Consider the following 20,608-nt stretch of genomic DNA (forward strand, 5'->3'; position numbering starts at 1 on the left):
AAGAGAAGGAGGTCAAGAATACAGACAGATACTGGAGACAGTTACAACTATATGGACTGTCTGTGGTAGGTTGGCACTAATAGATGAATCCTAACCAGGGGTGAAAGTAGATTGAATTTCTTATGATAAAGACAGTGAATATGCACACTCACCGGAGATAGGGCCGATGTTCTACGCTAGTGCCAATAAGATAGGCTACTGTTCGCTCAATTAAGTAGAGAATTTTGATGACTAAAAGACAGATTGGAGTCTTTTCATTGTAATCTCTTTACAGCAATTGCCATTTGCTTTCCAAACAGGTTTTCCACGTTTGTATTTTTAAATATTACGATATGCCTGGCTGCGTCTCTCTGCTTTTCACTGACAGTCACAAGTCAACATTCATCTATTTGGTATTTGCCGAGTGCGCTGCCCAATTGCGGGCCCTTGCGAGTGTTGGCCATGGGATTTAAAACAATCCACTGCGACAACAAAAAAAAGCTAATGATCCTCTGTGGCCAAATCATGCTTTCTGGTGTAGTAGCACATTTTGAAAGATTTTATTTATTTATGTATAGACAGAAGTAAGCTAATTAGGATTTTTAATTGGCAATTTAATTCAATTTACTTTAGGGTAAGCTTAGCTTCCCTTAGCCTTATGGACACGCCGTCTATGCCTTTTAACGTGGAATAAACACAACCAGTCATGATGTTTTCATCTGACTGTCAAACAATCACTTAAAAAAGACACACCTGTAGGCTACCCACGCACGTTCATCCACTCACAAAATAATTCCAGCATCCAAACCCCAACAGTGCACTGTGCACCCACAATTTGATGAATGGAAAGAGACATCTGTTATAAAACACCCACTTGTAATGTACTGACATTCTGCGATTGTCATTAGGCCTACCCCTCTTGCCCGAATGGATGTCCACTGTTATTAACGCACGCTTTGATCTCAGCCAACTCATCTGCACTGCTCGGTCTCAGTCACTAATTTGTGCCTTGTCCTCGCACGTCTTGACCATTTATCGCCGCTTTGGCAAAATGTAAGTGCTCTCGTTGAACCACAATGCAATTTGGAGCAATTTGCACATTTTCCATGTGGCTGACATTCAGTAATGTTAAATAATGGTGTAATAGCCTATAGGTTTTTTTTTCTCTCCATTTTGTGGCGTACCGGCTTACTTTCACCACTGAACTCTAGATTCGCATAAGTGACTCCAAATGTTGTATAATCTTTCAGTGGGAGATTTGCAAGTTAAGAAAGAGCTGTCCATATGCACATCTGTAGTTAAAACAGGTCTCTGTATGAGTGAACTTGGACTGGATAAGAGAAGCACGCCCACCATCTTCATGAGCTGGGAGAAGGAGACTGTGGTACAGTTGAAGAGTTCAGGAGGCAGCCAGCCCTTTTCATCATTGCAGTGGCGGATAGCAGTTCCTACAGTTAGAAGAAACAAGTTCAATGATAGCTATAGTCACAGTAAGAATAGAAAAAAACTAAAAGGAATATTGGGGTGTGAAAGAGTCTCTTCCTAGCACCAGGTGGCTCTCTACACATGGGTGAAAATGGGGAGTTACTTCATATAATAAATTAGTTAAAAGCACAATCTAAATGCCAAAGTCATTACCATTACTTCCAAACAAGCATTAAACAGAGAAAAGACTTTACGCTTAGAACTGACAGTTGGTTGATGTGAGCCAAGGCGAGTCACCCAATAAAAACAGCCCAAGAGAGTCCTGCGGGGCAACAAAGGGTTTCCGTGGTGACAAGAGTAACTAAGGGGGTAACTAGGGAGGTTACTGTGGTTTAATGGGAGCAGGTCAGTGATGTTACGTCTTGGCCCTGCCCATATTGTCTCTACTGCTAAGGCTCTATGTGGAGCAGGAGACCCAACCCCACACACACACACACACACACACACACACACACACACACACACACACACACACACACACACCACACACACACACACACACACACACACACACACACACACACACACACACACACACACACACACACAAACACAAACGGTTCTGCAGTATTATGAATGTGTCTGCAAGCAGACGCTGCCAAGTCTTCCTCACAATACCTTGTGTTTGTCTCTGTCTCCGGCTGCTGCCCTCCAGAGACAGAGTTTCATTAACACCATTGGCCAACGACAAATCTCAAAAGGCCCTGATAGACCAATGAGATGGCCTCGTTAATGTGCTGCGCTAATGAGTTCCCTCGACAAGAAAGAGGTGTTAGGAACAGCAGAAGGCCTTGAACTAAGGGACTCCACAGTACATAACCTCCATTCTCCACCCATACAATCTTTATTATGAATAAAATCCTTTAAAGCATTTGATATCCATACGGATTGGGCTTTGTATTATTGTGACTGTACCTGCTATCATAAGAGCTGTGTTGCGTGCAGAGGAACTCACCGATAGATCCTTTGGGACAGTTCATGGCTGCAGGACGGCCAAACTTGGTCTTAGGCCACCAGATCCCTTGGTCGAAGGCCTTGGGACAGCCCTCGTACACCACTGAGAGATGAGAGGGGACAGATGGCACATGGTTTGAAGTGGTGCCTATAATCCCTAACCACTGACACAGGGTCAGATGTGTTGAGATCCCCTAATGGTTCTGGTTGGTAGTGAGGCTTGTGTAATCTGATCCTAGATGGTTAGGAACAACTTCTGCCTTGAGCGTCAAGGGCTGCCTTGGGCTGTATTTCACATATCTAACACACCCAAGAAACACGACTGCTAACGACTCTTACGAGTCTTTCAAAACAGCCAAACAGGCCAGCAATTATATCAATAATCCTACAGAGTGGTTACACAATGTTAATAAATTATTCACCTGATTTCTAATTTAGTAGCCTAATCCTAAACAAAACCAGGTTAAGGCTTGTATGCGTGTTGTTATGGCTTTCTAAGTAATGCAGCCTGATCATGTGCTGTATTGTGTACACACCCAAGTGCTTATATCCTAAGAAGTGACCATGATTGTAACTCTTTGAAGGCCTTTTGTACAGTAAGCCACAAGGTTGGGTTGAAGCACTTAGGTGACAGATATGGTATGGGGACTGTGGTTCTTTATTGAAGCTAGAGTGGGATCTTAAAGAGGGAAGGCCTTGAACCAGACTGTAGGGAGGAAGAGGTTCTGTTCAAATCCTCTGAAGATGAATCCGTCCTTCCTCCTGTCCTTGGCGTTATAACTGATCTGACATGTCTGGATAAGAGGAATCCTTGCTTTCATGAATCCAAATTCGAGTGAGATCAATGATTGCATCAAGGAAGGAAGGACAGAGGAAAGGCTGCATTTTCAAAGTCTTCAAAAAGACTCTCAAGGTCACATTTAAGAGTAACAAACATTTGCGTGTGCACCATTTCCTTCCACATACCTTCGCAACCGGTGGCGGTGACCTCAGCGAAGGGGTTGTCACAGCGGTTACACTGTTGTCCAATGACCCCGGCCTTACAGGGACACTGTCCGGTGTGTGTGTCACAAGTACGGGAGTGGGCCCCTAGAGGGAAGCACTCACAGGGGTAACAGGTGTCCTCATCCTTGGGCCGGTAGTAGTTATCCTGGGGAGAGAGAAGATACGGTTAGTTTACTAAGCCTACAACACGCAGTATTATCTACCAGCCTATTGTTAAAGAATGGTTGGTTGATTTGGGACCTATTGGTGAGTTGTGGCCAATTCCTACTAGGTTTGTCATAGTTTATAATTGGGGGGCTTCAAGAGGAAACATAGTTTGATTCATCTTCAGCCACAGAAAATTCAAAAGGCATACGGAGGGTCCAAAAAAACATATGAGAAACGCTGCATTAGCCTGTGAGAAGAGTACCTGTGATTAGCTTCTTACCTTGCACCGACACTCTCCACTGGTCTTGTTACAGTCAGGGTTGAATCCTTTGCTGATGTCACAGTTGCAAGGGCCACACATGGGGTGCCCCCACCAGCCCCGAGGACACGGCTTCTCAACCCTGACACATCACACGATAACAACGCATTTAGTTGAGTTCAGCACATAATGAATGGAAATAAAATGGCAGAAAAAAAATTAAGATAAAAAAGGAGACTGCATTTATCCTCACATCACATACCTGCTATATAACAATATCACTTAACGACAAAAACACATTCAACTGCATCATGAATCTAGCATAAATGTTCTATCCCTTGGAAGAGAGACACAACACAGTGAGTGAGTCAAACACTCTTTCTAAAACACTTTCATGTCTCTGAGCTGATGGAGGGGTAAGATAGGGGGTTATGATAGGGGCAGGGTAGTCAGTAGCAGAGTATCAGTGCAGGTGGAGACCAAACACCTATGGAGGAGCACTGAAGCATGAGGTGGTCCCACAGCCTGCCTTAGACAGGAAATGATGTGTGACATATGGGTCAAAGGTCAGTGGGTAAAGAATTGACATGCAATCTACCACCCAGAGGAATAGTCAGGAGTACGTTGCTAGCTACTGTTACATAACTACAGTCCTACAGGAGCCAGTTATGGCCAGAACCTAATATAGCTAAAGCTGGCCTGAGGCTTGGCTTACCGTTATATATGGCCAAAAACACACATACACTCACACACACGCCCGCTACAGACCCCGTTTGCATTTAAACCATACACACCACACACACACACTTGTTACAAGACCCAGTTAATGTCTAGAACAACACACAGTGGTTTCATCTAACCCTCTGGCTCCTGCCTCTGACACTCACGCCAGATTCCTGCTCTGATCAAAGGCAGATCTGGGATCAGTTTTGGAATAATAAAAATCCCCCAGAGAGCTCAGATCACAGGTCTGGGAACAGCCACATCTGGGGTTCATTACCAGCAGGCTTACATCAGGTGCTGGAGAAGGACTGTTTTGAGTTAAGGCCAGTAAAAGTAGAGCCTGTTGCCAGGCAGATGAATGGTGAGGCGCATATTTGTGAAAGACAGAGAGGAAGGTAAGGGAGCAGAGGTTGATTAGGATAACATGAAAACAATCAGATGTTGCGTTGATATTGGAGGCATGTGAATGTGTGTTTCCCCTGCACTGTGGAGACAAACCAGGACACACACATACCCACACGTGCACACACTTACACAGGCACTTGCACAAAGCGGCCAGGTCTTACTTGTTTTCGCAGTACTGTCCGTAGTAGTTCTGTCCACACTCGCAGGTGTAGCCATGGGAGGAGCTAGGCTTGCGGACGCAGGTGGAAACGTGCTCGCAGGGGTTGAGGTGACATGCGTCAACGCACTCCCTCCCAAAGTACCCTGGGAAAGGACACAGGTCACAGAGTGAGACATCTGTTCAGCAGGTCTTCAACAACATGGCAGAATTATACACAGCTGGAGACTACAAAACAACATTCCTATGGTGAACCTTTTTCAGAACAAGTGAACGGTGTGACGAGATGCAGACACAGGTGTGTGTGTGTGTACACCGTGTGTGCTGACAGCATGTGTGTAACCCGGGTCGCAGACGCAGGTGTGTGTGTGTCTACTACAGTGTGTGTGTGTGTGTGTGTGTACGCCCGTACGTGCGTATGAGTGTGTGTTACCTGGGTCGCAGATGCAGGTGTGTGTGCTCCAGTCGTCGCTGCAGTGGCTGTTCTCAGGGCAGATGTTAGAGTCACAGGGGTCAGCCAGGTCACAGCCGTCCTCTACATGAATCTTAAAGCCCTGCAGCATGTTCACGTTGACCACGTTGGTGGACGTCTCACCCATACGCACACCCTGTGGGAAAGAAAACATGCCCTCTCCATTAGGTCCCAGAGAATCGCAGGTACACACTCTCATCACACGCTCTGCCCACAGCCCCTAGGTATTAGCTAAGACAGGTAGGTATATACATACAGTGGGCTACAGTACTTTATGTTGTGAAGAATAATGTAATCCAGACCATGGTTACTGTTAAAACGGACCTGTATGCATCCGGTGAAGCCATCGTGGACGTGGTTCCCCACTCCTGGTAATCCTCCCAGATACAGAGCCCTCAGCCTCAGACCTGGCAGCTCATTACCTATCTCCACAGACCTCTGGAGACACACAGACACACACAGAGTATACGATTTGCTGTGTGTACGTATGCGTGTGTTTGTATCTGTGTCTCGGTGTGTATGTGTATGTCTCAGTACCTCGTACAGTCCGTAGTCCAGTGACACCAAGGCCATGTATTTCATGTCCTTGCCGTCTTTGACGCTCTTCAGCTCCACAAGGACATGGTGCCACTCCCCATCGTTCACCCTGACTTGAGGGAAGCCCAGCACCGCTACCCGCTCAGATCCCAGAAACACCTCAAACCTCACGTACTGATCACTTATCTGAGGGGAGGGTGGGGTGAGACAGAGAGAGAGAAAGACAATTACTACACACAGGCAGTCTACTGAACTTCAATCAACCATACAACACAACTTACCTTCTTGCTCTGTTGTTGCTATTGTGCGTGTACAATAACTCACCAGTAAACTGACAGTAGAGGAGTCTCCAGCGTTAGCCCGCATCAGTGTGCCAGTGCCTTGCCTCGTCCGGAACATCAGGCCCATGTACCAGGGCACAGCGATGGTGATGTCGAGGTCACTCCACGACACCAGGGCCTGGCCGTCAAAGTGCTGCGGGGACGGCATCACTAGAGGAGGAGAATGATACAAAATCAGAATCACATAATATGTTCAATAATCACTGCTATTAAGGCAAATCCCATGTTATACACATCACATGCTAAGTAGGGCTGGGAATTTCCAGGGACCTCACAATAAGATTACATTACATTACATTACATTTAAGTCATTTAGCAGACGCTCTTATCCAGAGCGACTTACAAATTGGTGCATTCACCTTATGATATCCAGTGGAACAACCACTTTACAATAGTGCATCTAAATCTTTTAAGGGGGGGGGGGGGGGGTTAGAAGGATTACTTTATCCTATCCTAGGTATTCCTTAAAGAGGTGGGGTTTCAGGTGTCTCCGGAAGGTGGTGATTGACTCCGCTGTCCTGGCGTCGTGAGGGAGCTTGTTCCACCATTGGGGTGCCAGAGCAGCGAACAGTTTTGACTGGGCTGAGCGGGAACTGTGCTTCCTCAGAGGTAGGGGGGGCAGCAGGCCAGAGGTGGATGAACGCAGTGCCCTTGTTTGGGTGTAGGGCCTGATCAGAGCCTGAAGGTATGGAGGTGCCGTTCCCTTCACAGCTCCGTAGGCAATCACCATGGTCTTGTAGCGGATGCGAGCTTCAACTGGAAGCCAGTGGAGAGAGCGGAGGAGCGGGGTGACGTGAGAGAACTTGGGAAGGTTGAACACCAGACGGGCTGCGGCGTTCTGGATGAGTTGTAGGGGTTTAATGGCACAGGCAGGGAGCCCAGCCAACAGCGAGTTGCAGTAATCCAGACGGGAGATGACAAGTGCCTGGATTAGGACCTGCGCCGCTTCCTGTGTGAGGCAGGGTCGTACTCTGCGAATGTTGTAGAGCATGAACCTACAGGATCGGGTCACCGCCTTGATGTTAGTGGAGAACGACAGGGTGTTGTCCAGGATCACGCCAAGGTTCTTAGCACTCTGGGAGGAGGACACAAGGGAGTTGTCAACCGTGATGGCGAGATCATGGAACGGGCAGTCCTTCCCCGGGAGGAAGAGCAGCTCCGTCTTGCCGAGGTTCAGCTTGAGGTGGTGATCCGTCATCCACACTGATATGTCTGACAGACATGCAGAGATGCGATTCGCCGCCTGGTTATCAGAAGGGGGAAAGGAGAAGATTAATTGTGTGTCGTCTGCATAGCAATGATAGGAGAGACCATGTGAGGATATGACAGAGCCAAGTGACTTGGTGTATAGCGAGAATAGGAGAGGGCCTAGAACAGAGCCCTGGGGGACACCAGTGGTGAGAGCGCGTGGTGCGGAGACAGATTCTCGCCACGCCACCTGGTAGGAGCGACCTGTCAGGTAGGACGCAATCCAAGCGTGGGCCGCGCCGGAGATGCCCAACCCGGAGAGGGTGGATAGGAGGATCTGATGGTTCACAGTATCAAAGGCAGCAGATAGGTCTAGAAGGATGAGAGCAGAGGAGAGAGAGTTAGCTTTAGCAGTGCGGAGAGCCTCCGTGACACAGAGAAGAGCAGTCTCAGTTGAATGCCCAGTCTTGAAACCTGACTGATTAGGATCAAGAAGGTCATTCTGAGAGAGATAGCAGGAGAGCTGGCCAAGGACGGCACGTTCAAGAGTTTTGGAGAGAAAAGAAAGAAGGGATACTGGTCTGTAGTTGTTGACATCGGAGGGATCGAGTGTAGGTTTTTTCAGAAGGGGTGCAACTCTCGCTCTCTTGAAGACAGAAGGGACGTAGCCAGCGGTCAAGGATGAGTTGATGAGCGAGGTGAGGTAGGGGAGAAGGTCTACGGAAATGGTCTGGAGAAGAGAGGAGGGGATAGGGTCAAGTGGGCAGGTTGTTGGGCGGCCGGCCGTCACAAGACGCGAGATTTCATCTGGAGAGAGAGGGGAGAAAGAGGTCAAAGCACAGGGTAGGGCAGTGTGAGCAGGACCAGCGGTGTCGTTTGACTTAGCAAACGAGGATCGGATATCGTCAACCTTCTTTTCAAAATGGTTGACGAAGTCATCCGCAGAGAGGGAGGAGGGGGGGGAGGGGGAGGAGGATTCAGGAGGGAGGAGAAGGTAGCAAAGAGCTTCCTAGGGTTAGAGGCAGATGCTTGGAATTTAGAGTGGTAGAAAGTGGCTTTAGCAGCAGAGACAGAAGAGGAGAATGTAGAGAGGAGGGAGTGAAAGGATGCCAGGTCCGCAGGGAGGCGAGTTTTCCTCCATTTCCGCTCGGCTGCCCGGAGCCCTGTTCTGTGAGCTCGTAGTGAGTCGTCGAGCCACGGAGCAGGAGGGGAGGACCGAGCCGGCCTGGAGGATAGGGGACAGAGAAAATCAAAGGATGCAGAAAGGGAGGAGAGGAGGGTTGAGGAGGCAGAATCAGGAGATAGGTTGGAGAAGGTTTGAGCAGAGGGAAGAGATGATAGGATGGAAGAGGAGAGAGTAGCGGGAGAGAGAGAGCGAAGGTTGGGACGGCGCAATACCATCCGAGTAGGGGCAGAGTGAGAAGTGTTGGATGAGAGCGATAGGGAAAAGGATACAAGGTCGTGGTCGGAGATTTGGAGGGGAGTTGCAATGAGATTAGTGGAAGAACAGCATCTAGTAAAGATGAGGTCAAGCGTATTGCCTGCCTTGTGAGTAGGGGGGGAAGGTGAGAGGGTGAGGTCAAAAGAGGAGAGGAGTGGAAAGAAGGAGGCAGAGAGGAATGAGTCAAAGGTAGACGTGGGGAGGTTAAAGTCACCCAGAACTGTGAGAGGTGAGCCATCTTCAGGAAAGGAACTTATCAAGGCGTCAAGCTCATTGATGAACTCTCCAAGGGAACCTGGAGGGCGATAAATGATAAGGATGTTAAGCTTGAAAGGGCTGGTAACTGTGACAGCATGGAATTCAAATGAGGAGATAGACAGATGGGTCAGGGTCAAGATATTATATTATCGTGATACTTAGGTGATTCTCAATTTCTATATGTATTGCGATTCGATACTGCGATTTTATTGCGATATAAAGTTCCAAATATATTGCTCACTATATGTCTGCTACAGAGAGACACAAGAGAACATGAGAAAATTTGTTTTGATTAGTCATGGAAATAAAAGTGCTGAAAGCATGTTGGCTCACTGTTTAAAAAGAAGATTGAGAACAAGCTATAGGATGAAAAATACCAGAGTTTTGGCGACTAGCGACTAGCGCTAGCCAGCAAACAAAACAAAAACATTTGTATTTTTACACATCGATACCTGGAGTCAAAGTATCGATACAATATCATCCAAAAACAATATCTCAATATGTAACTGTATTCATTTTTTCCCCCCCATCATTAATGCTTAGTATGTCAGATTTACAGATTGAATGTTGTATTTTTGTATTCTTCCAGGGAGAATAATTACAGTAGCTAATCCACCCCAGCATGTCTAATTCTGCTATAAGACATCATTACTGTCAAAAACCTTGTATCATACAGGACACTAATCCTTCTTTGACAAACATGCCCACAGTATAACACATCACACTCCAGAGCACCCACTAGCCCTGCAGCCAAACAGACACGTTGTAGTCAGTCAGTCAGCCATTCAGTCAGTCAGTATAACAGTTGCATGTCTGTCAGCATAGCACTAGGTTGTTCCCTATGAGACAACTGAAGCGCTAAGCTCTCTCGATCTCCCTCTTCTCCGTAGGGCACATATTTTTACTGACGCACAGAGTACACACACACACACACACACACACACACACACACACACACACACACACACACACACACACACACACACACACACACACACACACACACACACACACACACACACACACACACACACACACACACACACACACACGCACACACACTCAGAAGATGCATGGGGACCAGCTCCTGAACCGTCGCTCTTTCTGTGTCTCTCCAACGTTTTTTCCACACGATACATTGCTCATTCGCAGTGGCTGGAAAGAGTCAAAAGATGTACATGATGCATAAAGAACAACATCAAAGATAGTCCGGAGTTGGATTCCTTCGAGATACAGTTCATAAGAGAGTGGAGAGCAGAGGAAAGCCAGAAGCTCACACGAAACCTTCACACCAACCTAAACACACTCACAGGTCAGCTGTTGATGTGCAACTAAACAACAACATAAACTCAGGAAAAAAAATAAACGTCCTCTCACTATCAACTGCGTTTATTTTCAGCAAACTTAAAGTGTGTAAATATTGGTATGAACATAAGATTCAACAACTGAGACATAAACTGAACAAGTTCCACAGACATGTGACTAACAGAAATTGAATAATGTCCCTGAACAAAGGGGGGAGGGGGGGGGTCAAAATCGAATGGCTCTAGCTCTCACCATCCGATCCAACAGGGCCCAGACGTGCTCAATGGGATTGAGATCTGGGCTCTTCACTGACCATGGCAGAACACTGACATTCCTGTCTTTCAGGAAATCACGCACAGAACGAGCAGTATGGCTGGTTCATGCTGGAGGGTCATGTCAGGATGAGCCTGCAGGAAGGGTACAACGTTAGGGAGGAGGATGTCTTCCCTGTAACGCACAGCATTGAGATTTCCTGCAATGACAACAAGCTCAGTCCGATGATGCTGTGACACACCACCCCAGACCATGACGGACCCTCCACCTCCAAATCGATCCCGATTCAGAGTACGGGCCACGGTGTAACGCTCATTTCTTCGACGATAAACACGAATCCGACCATCACCTCTGGTGAGACAAAACCGCGACTCGTCAGTGAAGAGCACTTTTTGCCAGTCCTGTCTGGTCCAGCGACGGTGGGTTTGTGCCCATAGGCGACGCTGTTGCCGGTGATGTCTGGTGAGGACCTGCCTTACAACAGGCCTACAAGCACTCAGTCCAGCCTCTCTTAGCATATTGCGGACAGTCTGAGCACTAATGGAGGGATTGTGCGTTCCTGGTGTAACTCGGGCAGTTGTTGTTGCCATCCTGTACCTGTCCCGCAGGTGTGATGTACCGTCTCCCTGTAGCGCTGTCTTAGGTGTCTCACAGTACGGACAATTTATTTCCCTGGCCACATCTGCAGTCCTCATGCCTCCTTGCAGCATGCCTAAAGCACGTTCACACAGATGAGCAGGGACCCTGGAAATCTTTCTTTTGGTGTTTTTCAGAGTCAGTAGAAAGGCCTCTTTAGTGTCCTAAGTTTTCATAACGGGGACCTTAATTGCCTACTGTCTGTAAGATGTTAGTGTCTTAATGACCGTTCCACAGGTGCATGTTCATTAATTGTTTATGGTTCATTGAACAAGCATGGGAAACAGTGTTTAAACCCTTTACAATGAAGATCTGTGAAGTTATTTGGATTTTTACAAATGATCTTTGAAAGACAGGGTCCTGAAAAAGGGACGTTTCTTTTTTGGCTGAGTTTATGTCCAAACCCACAGAATGCGTCTGGGAAATCCTGAATTATCGATTGTCTCGTCATATTTCTCTTACTGCGCCTCTACAGTACAACTGATATGTCTATGGTGTCCCTTGCCACTCTAAAAGTGATATGATGTCTACAGTGAGGGAAAAAAGTATTTGATACCCTGCTGTTTTTGTACGTTTGCCGACTGACAAAGAAATGATCCGTCTATAATTTTAAATGGTAGGTTTATTTGAACAGTGAGAGACAGAATAACAACAAAAAAGTCAAAAATGTTAAAAATTGATTTGAATTTTAATGAGGGAAATAAGTATTTGACCACCTCTCAATCAGAAAGATTTCTGGCTCCCAGGTGTCTTTTATACAGGTAACGAGCTGAGATTAGGAGCACACTCTTAAAGGGAGTGCTCCTAATCTCAGCTTGTTACCTGTATAAAAGACACCTGTCCACAGAAGCAATCAATCAATCAGATTCCAAACTCTCCACCATGGCCAAGACCAAAGAGCTCTCCAAGGATGTCAGGGACATGATTGTAGACCTACACAAGGCTGGAATGGGCTACAAGACCATCGCCAAGCAGCTTGGTTAGAAGGTGACAACAGTTGGTGCGATTATTCGCAAATGGAAGAAACACAAAAGAACTGTCAATCTCCCTCGGCCTGGGGCTCCATGCAAGATCTCACCTCGTGGAGTTGCAATGATCATGAGAACGGTGAGGAATCAGCCCAGAACAACACGGGAGGATCTTGTCAATGATCTCAAGGCAGCTGGGACCATAGTCATCAAGAAAACAATTGGTAACACATTACGCCGTGAAGGACTGAAATCCTGCAGCGCCCGCAAGGTCCCCCTGCTCAAGAAAGCACATGTACATGCCCGTCTGAAGTTTGCCAATGAACATCTGAATGATTCAGAGGACAACTGGGTGAAAGTGTTGTGGTCAGATGAGACCAAAATGGAGCTCTTTGGCATCAACTCAACTCGCCGTGTTTGGAGGAGGAGGAATGCTGCCTATGACCCCAAGAACACCATCCCCACCGTCAAACATGGAGGTGGAAACATTATGCTTTGGGGGTGTTTTTCTGCTAAGAGGACAGGACAACTTCACCGCATCAAAGGGACGATGGATGGGGCCATGTACCGTCAAATCTTGGGTGAGAACCTCCTTCCCTCAGCCAGGGCATTGAAAATGGGTCGTGAATGGGTATTCCAGCATGACAATGACCCAAAACACATGGCCAAGGCAACAAAGGAGTGGCTCAAGAAGAAGCATATTAAGGTCCTGGAGTGGCCTAGCCAGTCTCCAGACCTTAATCCCATAGAAAATCTGTGGAGGGAGCTGAAGGTTCGAGTTGCCAAACGTCAGCCTTGAAACCTTAATGACTTGGAGAAGATCTGCAAAGAGGAGTGGGACAAAATCCCTCCTGAGATGTGTGCAAACCTGGTGGCCAACTACAAGAAACGTCTGACCTCTGTGATTGCCAACAAGGGTTTTGCCACCAAGTACTAAGTCATGTTTTGCAGAGGGGTCAAATACTTATTTCCCTCATTAAAATGCAAATAATTTTATAACATTTTTGACATGCGTTTTTCTGGATTTTTTTGTTGTTATTCTGTCTCTCACTGTTCAAATAAACCTACCATTAAAATTATAGACTGATCATTTCTTTGTCAGTGGGCAAACGTACAAAATCAGCAGGGAATCAAATACTTTCTTCCCTCACTGTATGGTTCCTGTGCTGTCCGTACCCATGATATAACGTCTATGGTTTCTACTTCCTACACAGCTTGTCAACAAGTAGTGAAGCAGCCAAACCCTCCGTGTTACTTCTGTTCCTAAGTCCAACTACAGATACTCGATCTGCTGCCTGGCATCACTACACAGCTACCTCATCCAACCCAGACTACGTGGAGATATTTTGTCAAATATCAATGTGTGTGTGTTTTATAATTGTTTGGAAGCAGGGCCTAGAGCAGGGGTGTCAAACTCAAATACCCAGTGGGCCAAAATGTAAAACCTGAACAAAGTCGCGGGCCAACATTGAACAAATGAACCTTTTAATATGGACCCAAACAAGTTTTGCTTTAACATTGAATATGGAACAAGCATCGCTTATTACCATACAATATATAATTTAATAGTGGAGACATGCAAAATCGAATTTCAAATGAAAAAAACACATCAATGGCATTCATTTATTAAATAAATAACATTTAAATAAAAATCGTATGCCTCTTTTCTATTTGCAGCCTTCTGATTTAAATACCAAAATAAACTTTTTCCACTGGCTAATAATTTTACAAATAAAATGATAATACTCCACGGATGAAGACTGACAGCTGAGCAGTATCAGATGCGTCGCAGCTCTCATCCACAGCGAGGGAGAACGCAACGAAATATTTTCCCTTTTCCATCAGCTGGTCATACAGATTGGTGGCAAGATCACATGTGCGATCAGCTACTGTGTTCCTGCTCAGGCTCACGTTTGAAAATGCTTGCTTTTTCTCTGGGCATACGAGGTCACAAACTTTCATCATGCACTTTTTCACTAACTCTCCCTCATTAAAGGGCCGGGCTGATTTTGCGATCTCTGCTGCCACTATATAACTAGCCTTTACAGCAGCCTCACTTTTGTATGTGGCTTTTTTGAACATATTCTGTTGTGAAACCAAACTTCTTTTCATCTCCTCTACTTTCTGGCTCCTTTGAGTCATGTCCAGGTCCTTGTATTTGTCATGGTGTTTCGTTTCATAGTGTCGTCTAATGTTGTACTCCTTACTTACAGCCACGTTGACTCCACAAACAAGACAAACAGGTTTGTCTTTTACATATGTAAACATATATTCTGCCTCCCACTTGTCCAGAAAGCTCCTGTTTTCTGCCTTTCTTTTCGCCATTTGTGGGAAGGGATAGCGCGCTGACAGTTGTAGCGTCTATGTTGCTATGACTACTGTCACAGAGGAGAGGGCGTTTCTGGGTCCTGTCCTGATTGGCGCGCGAAAACAACAGCAGAGCATTATGGGATTCGTAGTATTAGCGGTGAATGCGCTGTATAATACCGGCGGGCAAGCTCTAGTAGTAATTTGGTATTGTCTCGCGGGCCAAATTTGGCCCGCGGGCCAGAGTTTGACACCCATAGCCTAGAGGGTAAATCAAAGCCACCCTCTTACTGTTTTATAACTCAGTAGGAATATTACTCATAGTAATTTAGTAGCATTCATTTTACTCAGGTAAAAATAACAATATTTTTGGCAAGTGTTCTGGTTCTATTGCCCTGGCCTTGGATAGTTTCCCAAATAAAGAAATTGCTTTGGACATAACGCTGACACACAGGCACACACACACAGTCGCACACCGTTGCACACACACACACACACACACACACACACACACACACACACACACACACACACCACACACACACACACACACACACACACACACACACACACACACACACACACACACACACACACACACACACACACGCGCGCACACACTACAGCTTCCCTTGATGACTTTAGATGTCTCTGTGTGCGAGACAGGACAGGCACAGAGTGAGTCACTTAGTTTAACCCTTTCAGAGGAACACACACCATTTCAGTACCCCGCTCCGGACCACAAAACCAGTAAATCACTGTCATACAAGCATACAGCGCTATCATTAGGCCTGTTAGACACACACACACACACCACACCCCACCACACCTCACCTCACCCCACCCATCATCCATCCCTAGTGGGGGATATGAGCAACAGAACAGTCAGGATCAAAACAGGGCAAGCTATAACAGTGTAACCACACATCATATATCTGTCTATCACACACCCACACCTGTCCATCAGCACGGGAGTATATAGGACTGCTATGATTGGTACTGTATATCCATACTACAGGAGCTCCGTGGTCTATTCCATGTAAACATTCTGGCTCAACAACAGAGGGGCAACCACAGGGTCCGCGTGTGTGTCCCCGTCCCTTGATCCTGGAACTGATATGTGAGTCAGAGTTGGTCTTTGTCTCATTAGTGAAATAGACAACAGCTCTTTGGGCTATGTTCTAAGTTTCACTATTATACTAACATCTAGCTTCTGCATAGCACGTGTATGAGTCAGTAATGACCAGTCACCTCAGGTTCCTGCTGGATCTCTATCCGCAGATACACTTCCTTCACACACACACACACACACACACACGCACACACGCACACACGCACACACGCACACACGCACACACGCACACACACGCACTCACACCCTTCTTGATCGCTATCTGAAAAGACACTTCCTTCACAGGAAGCTAAGCCACATTAACTCCAGTGTCCTTCCTCATGCAATCAACTGTAACACAAACAAGTCCAGCTCACACTGATGCGTACAGATGTTGACCCAGATATTCAATATGAGGGACCTTCACTGTAACACGCACAGCAGCAGTCCTTATGCCATCTTGAAACACACACACACACACACACGTAACAGAATTGCTTCCGTCCCTCTCCTTGCCCCAACCTGGGCTTGAACCAGGGACCCTCTGAACACATTGACAACAGCCACTCAACAAAGCGATGTTGCCGATCGCTCCACAAAAGCCGTGGCGCAGCAAGGGGAACAACTACTTCTAGGTCTCAGAGCAACTGACGTCACCGATTGAACACTACTATCGTGCACCGCTAACTAGCTAGCCATTTCACATCGGCTACACACACACACACACACACACACACACACACACACACACACACACACACACCCTCACCTTGTTCGCAGTTCTTGCCCCCGTAGCCCAGAGGACAGTCACAGCTGTAGGTGTTCCACTTGTTGACACACACTCCTCCGTTCTGACACAAATCCTTAATACAGAAGTTCATCTTGGCAGGACAACCTACATGGGTCATGATAGATGTCAATCAGTAGCAGTAAACAAACAACACAGCTAACCTGAGTAAAGATCACAAAAATATATGTTTCTATGAATTAATTAATTAATAGCCTGGTGAATGAATCAATTAATGAATGGTTGGATGGACAGACGGACGGACAAACAAACGACGAACAACGAGTGAACCAACAAAGGTTGTTACCTGCAGTGGTTCCGTTGTTAGCGATGAAGCTGGCCATGTCGGTGGGTTTGCTGTCGATGCTCAGGTTCCTCATGCAGCCCACAAAGTCTCTGTTCCTCACAGGGAAGTCCTCGGGCAGGTTGGGAACACCACCCAGCAGCAGCGGTCCTGTCAGGTCCAATGATCTGCAGGGGAGAGTACAGGAAACTGGGTCAGAATGGAGACAAAATGGCACTTAGAGTTCCTCTAATGGTTCTGGATCCAAAATGGCGCCCCAGCCCCCAATGGATTAGGAGCTAAAGATGGACCAACAAAGTGCCAACTGATGGGTAATGGACTTAGGTGAAAACGAAAGTCACACACTATATTGAACACCCTTTCTTTAAAATGAATGCAATGACAGGACCAACGTTCCACAACAGAGTGCCTGTGACAGACACCAAAGTGTTCCTCAAAGGTTCTTAAGTTTTCTAAAGGGGACTACAGGGTACTGATGGTGTGAGTAGTATGGTTACCCTGCAAAAGGTTATTTGTCACAGGCCTTGTTGACTGAAAGGACAAAGCCACTGTAACCCAGCTAGCTAGCTTGATTCATTCCTCATCCTGTAACACCACCAACAGCCCAGAAGACTTAGCAGGCAGCAAGGACGCTGGCTAAAGAAGCCACTTAGCTTACACACACGCCTCTAAACTTAAAAAACATCCAACGCCCAGGGTTTAACGTGAGTTATTGTGACGCAACACCAATGCATAACATAAAACATATGATCAATTTGAATACGGCAAAAGGCCAATGTCATATGGTCTAAAAATGCCATGTTAACTCGTGTGGTGTCCCACAAGGTATGTGTTGAACGAGTGTCACACAAAGTATGTGTTGAACGAGTGTCACACAATGTATGCTATTTTGGGCCGGTCCTTTGTAGCGATTGTTGCCTCTCACTTGAGGAGAAGCAGCTAGGGTGAGGTCTGACCGATAAATAGGTAAACAGATAGATAGTGTGTGCGTGCGTCGTAACTTTCACTCCTCCGTTAAAGACGTAACCTAAAAGCCTGGGTGTCGGCCTCGGAGTCAAACGGAGCCACGTAATTTACTGTAGAACAGCTCCGAGCCTATCATAGTGGAGCGACATGTTCTAAAAGAATGCAGCCTCATTACCCCGTTCCTTTGATGTGTTTTTCTTCTTTTCCTGAATGTGTTCTAGCTCGCTGCCTTGCCTAACGTCCCTAATTTGAAAAGGATCTTGGGTTCAGATACAGAAACAATTAGTTGCAGTAGTAAACGTCTGAAAGATGAAGTAAAGGTTAAGCCATGTTAGGCTGTGTAAGAGGCTACGTCTGAGATAATTCGTCTGACAATTGAGAGCATGTCAATCCTGAGAGATTAAGAGAGAGAAAGGCAAGGTAATGTGGTGTAATGAAGGTGACTGAACATCAGTCTTGCACTTACAACACTGACTCCTATTAGCCTAACACATATTAGTCTCAATGAAGGTAGTGGAATGAACCTGAAGACAGAGGGGGAGGGAGAAAGGGAGACAGAGAGAGAGAAGAGAGGGAGAGAGAAGAAAGAGAGAGAAAGAGAGAGAGAGAAAGAGAGAGAGAGAGAGAGAGAGAGAGAGAGAGGAGTGAGCGAGCGAGTGAATGAAAAACACAGAGAGACACTCACTTTTTCTGTCCTGTTTGGGTTCCCTGGGCAGCACAGGAGTAATTGCCGATCTGGTTGCCAAAACGAACTGCCATGGCAATGTCACAGTCGTCCACAGCAACCACAGCCACCTTCTCACCTGAGGGTCCATGGGGGATCCCCAGTCGACCAATGTTGGGCTGGAACACAGAGGTCGTAGGTCTGATGATTATTACAGGAATGGTAAAAACAACTACCATCAATAATGGAGGAATGAAGAAGTTGCCCTCCTTTGAAAATATTTTTTTACTCATTCTTTACTGTTTGAAAATAGTTTGCATTCTAAAGATTGCATGAAACTTAGAAACACTAAAAATCTATTAGGTTAATTTGGTCATAATGGACACTGATGAGAGCAATTATCCTGCTCAAGGGCTCTGTCCTATGAATGTTGATCTGAGAGAAATTAAGATCAGTTTAGAAAATCTGATTAAATTGGTTTTAATCGCAGTGTCAAAGCTCAGGCTGAACATTCATTTGCAGCAATATATTTCCTCTAACAATAGGCAAGCAGTGGGCTTGTGTGGAAAGACCAGTATTGTCTCACAGTGTATTTACTCCACAGCCTGGCCTGAGACCACAGATTAGTTGATTATCTGTCTCTCTGTCTCCCTGGAAAACAGTAAAGAGGTAAATAGTCTACCCGTACAATAACTCCCGTACAGATCCCAACTCAGATGAACAGTAAAGAACTTGCCCCTACAATAACTAACTAGAGATCACAATGCAGATGACCACAGAGTTTACAGAAGATAGGAAGGGTTTTAATCCTGGGTGCTTAAAGATTGGGCTAGAAGAGAGGAAGAGAATCAGAAGGGGAGAATGCGAGAGGAAGAAAAAGAGATAGAGGGGCCGGCAGAGTGTTTATCACTGACAAATAACATTAAAGTAATAGCACAGTGTATGGTAGGGCAGACAGACTGTGGGAGGAAAGAAATACAGAAATAGAGAGGGAGACTATAGTTAGAAAGAAGTGGAAAGAGAAAAAAAATTAGAGAAAAACAAGAGAAAGTTGTAAGCGAGACAGAGAAACAGAGAGCGAGCTCCGTTTTGGGTCAGAGCAGTCCCAGGGTGGCACAGTTGCCAGGACACAATATCCTTTAGCAGCACTATCACTACCACTCCTTTAGCCCCACCCCTTTCCACGCCTCTCCACCTTCAAAACACTTTCACATTTTCCACATAAAGACCTATCTAAACAACAGTGCGCTTCTGACCTCGTTACACTCTCTCCCTACGTTACACTCTATCTGTCCCCGTTTCTCTCTCTCTCACACACACACGCACACACACACATACAAACACACGCACACAAACAGGGTTTAACAGGGACGGTGTGGGTCTAGCAGTGAGGGTATTTGATCCCTTTCCTGTGGAAGTGTGACAATGGGGAGGATGGGCTGTTGAAAGGCAGGCAGGCGTGGTCCAGCAGCAGCAGCAGCAGCAGGAGCAGACCATTGTGGGATAGCTCTCAGACAACACACCACCAACTGTGTCTGGCCGTTTACAAAGTACAAAAGCTTAATAAAAGGTAATTCGGACAGGCCTGGTCTGAGGATGTAAGTCATTTTAGGTTACTGTTCTTTGCAGTGTAACCTCAATTGAAACCCCAAGATATTCCCTGGCTCATAGAGGGAGAGAGAGAGAGAGAGAGAGAGAGAGATAGAAAATGAGAGAGAGAATGATAGAGAGAGGTAGGAAGTATAGAGCGCGAAAGCTTTGAACTTTTAAGTAGAGGTAGCGAGCCGAGCGGGCGGCGGGCGTTTCCTGAGGTTGAGCCAACTTCTCTTGGTACCACGTACAGCTCAGTACCGCACAATGCCCTGGTCTGCACTCACACTGGGTCAACCTGTAGAGCGTCATAACTCTGGCTGGCCAGGCCTGATTTAAGAGCTGC

General features: G+C 46.3%; 1 protein-coding gene across 6 annotated transcripts in view; it reads right to left on the minus strand.

The window, feature by feature from the left end:
- The window catches only part of LOC106609112 (cadherin EGF LAG seven-pass G-type receptor 1), a 133,064-nt gene that overhangs the window by 15,223 nt on the left and 97,233 nt on the right, over positions 1-20,608 (minus strand). For all 6 annotated transcript variants that reach the window (XM_082977605.1, XM_082977603.1, XM_082977606.1 and 3 more), the window contains 12 exons: positions 18,694-18,851; positions 17,046-17,209; positions 16,721-16,846; positions 6,448-6,614; positions 6,124-6,309; positions 5,911-6,024; positions 5,548-5,722; positions 5,119-5,260; positions 3,851-3,971; positions 3,385-3,568; positions 2,420-2,521; positions 1,333-1,427 (listed from right to left, as the gene is read on the minus strand). In XM_082977605.1, the coding sequence (XP_082833731.1) occupies positions 1,333-1,427; positions 2,420-2,521; positions 3,385-3,568; positions 3,851-3,971; positions 5,119-5,260; positions 5,548-5,722; positions 5,911-6,024; positions 6,124-6,309; positions 6,448-6,614; positions 16,721-16,846; positions 17,046-17,209; positions 18,694-18,851 (1,734 nt within the window). The remainder of the gene's footprint in view (positions 1-1,332; positions 1,428-2,419; positions 2,522-3,384; positions 3,569-3,850; positions 3,972-5,118; positions 5,261-5,547; positions 5,723-5,910; positions 6,025-6,123; positions 6,310-6,447; positions 6,615-16,720; positions 16,847-17,045; positions 17,210-18,693; positions 18,852-20,608) is intronic.

This window comes from Salmo salar, chromosome 07 (genome assembly GCF_965601325.2).
Source record: "Salmo salar chromosome 07, fSalSal1, whole genome shotgun sequence".
NCBI lineage: Eukaryota > Metazoa > Chordata > Actinopteri > Salmoniformes > Salmonidae > Salmo > Salmo salar.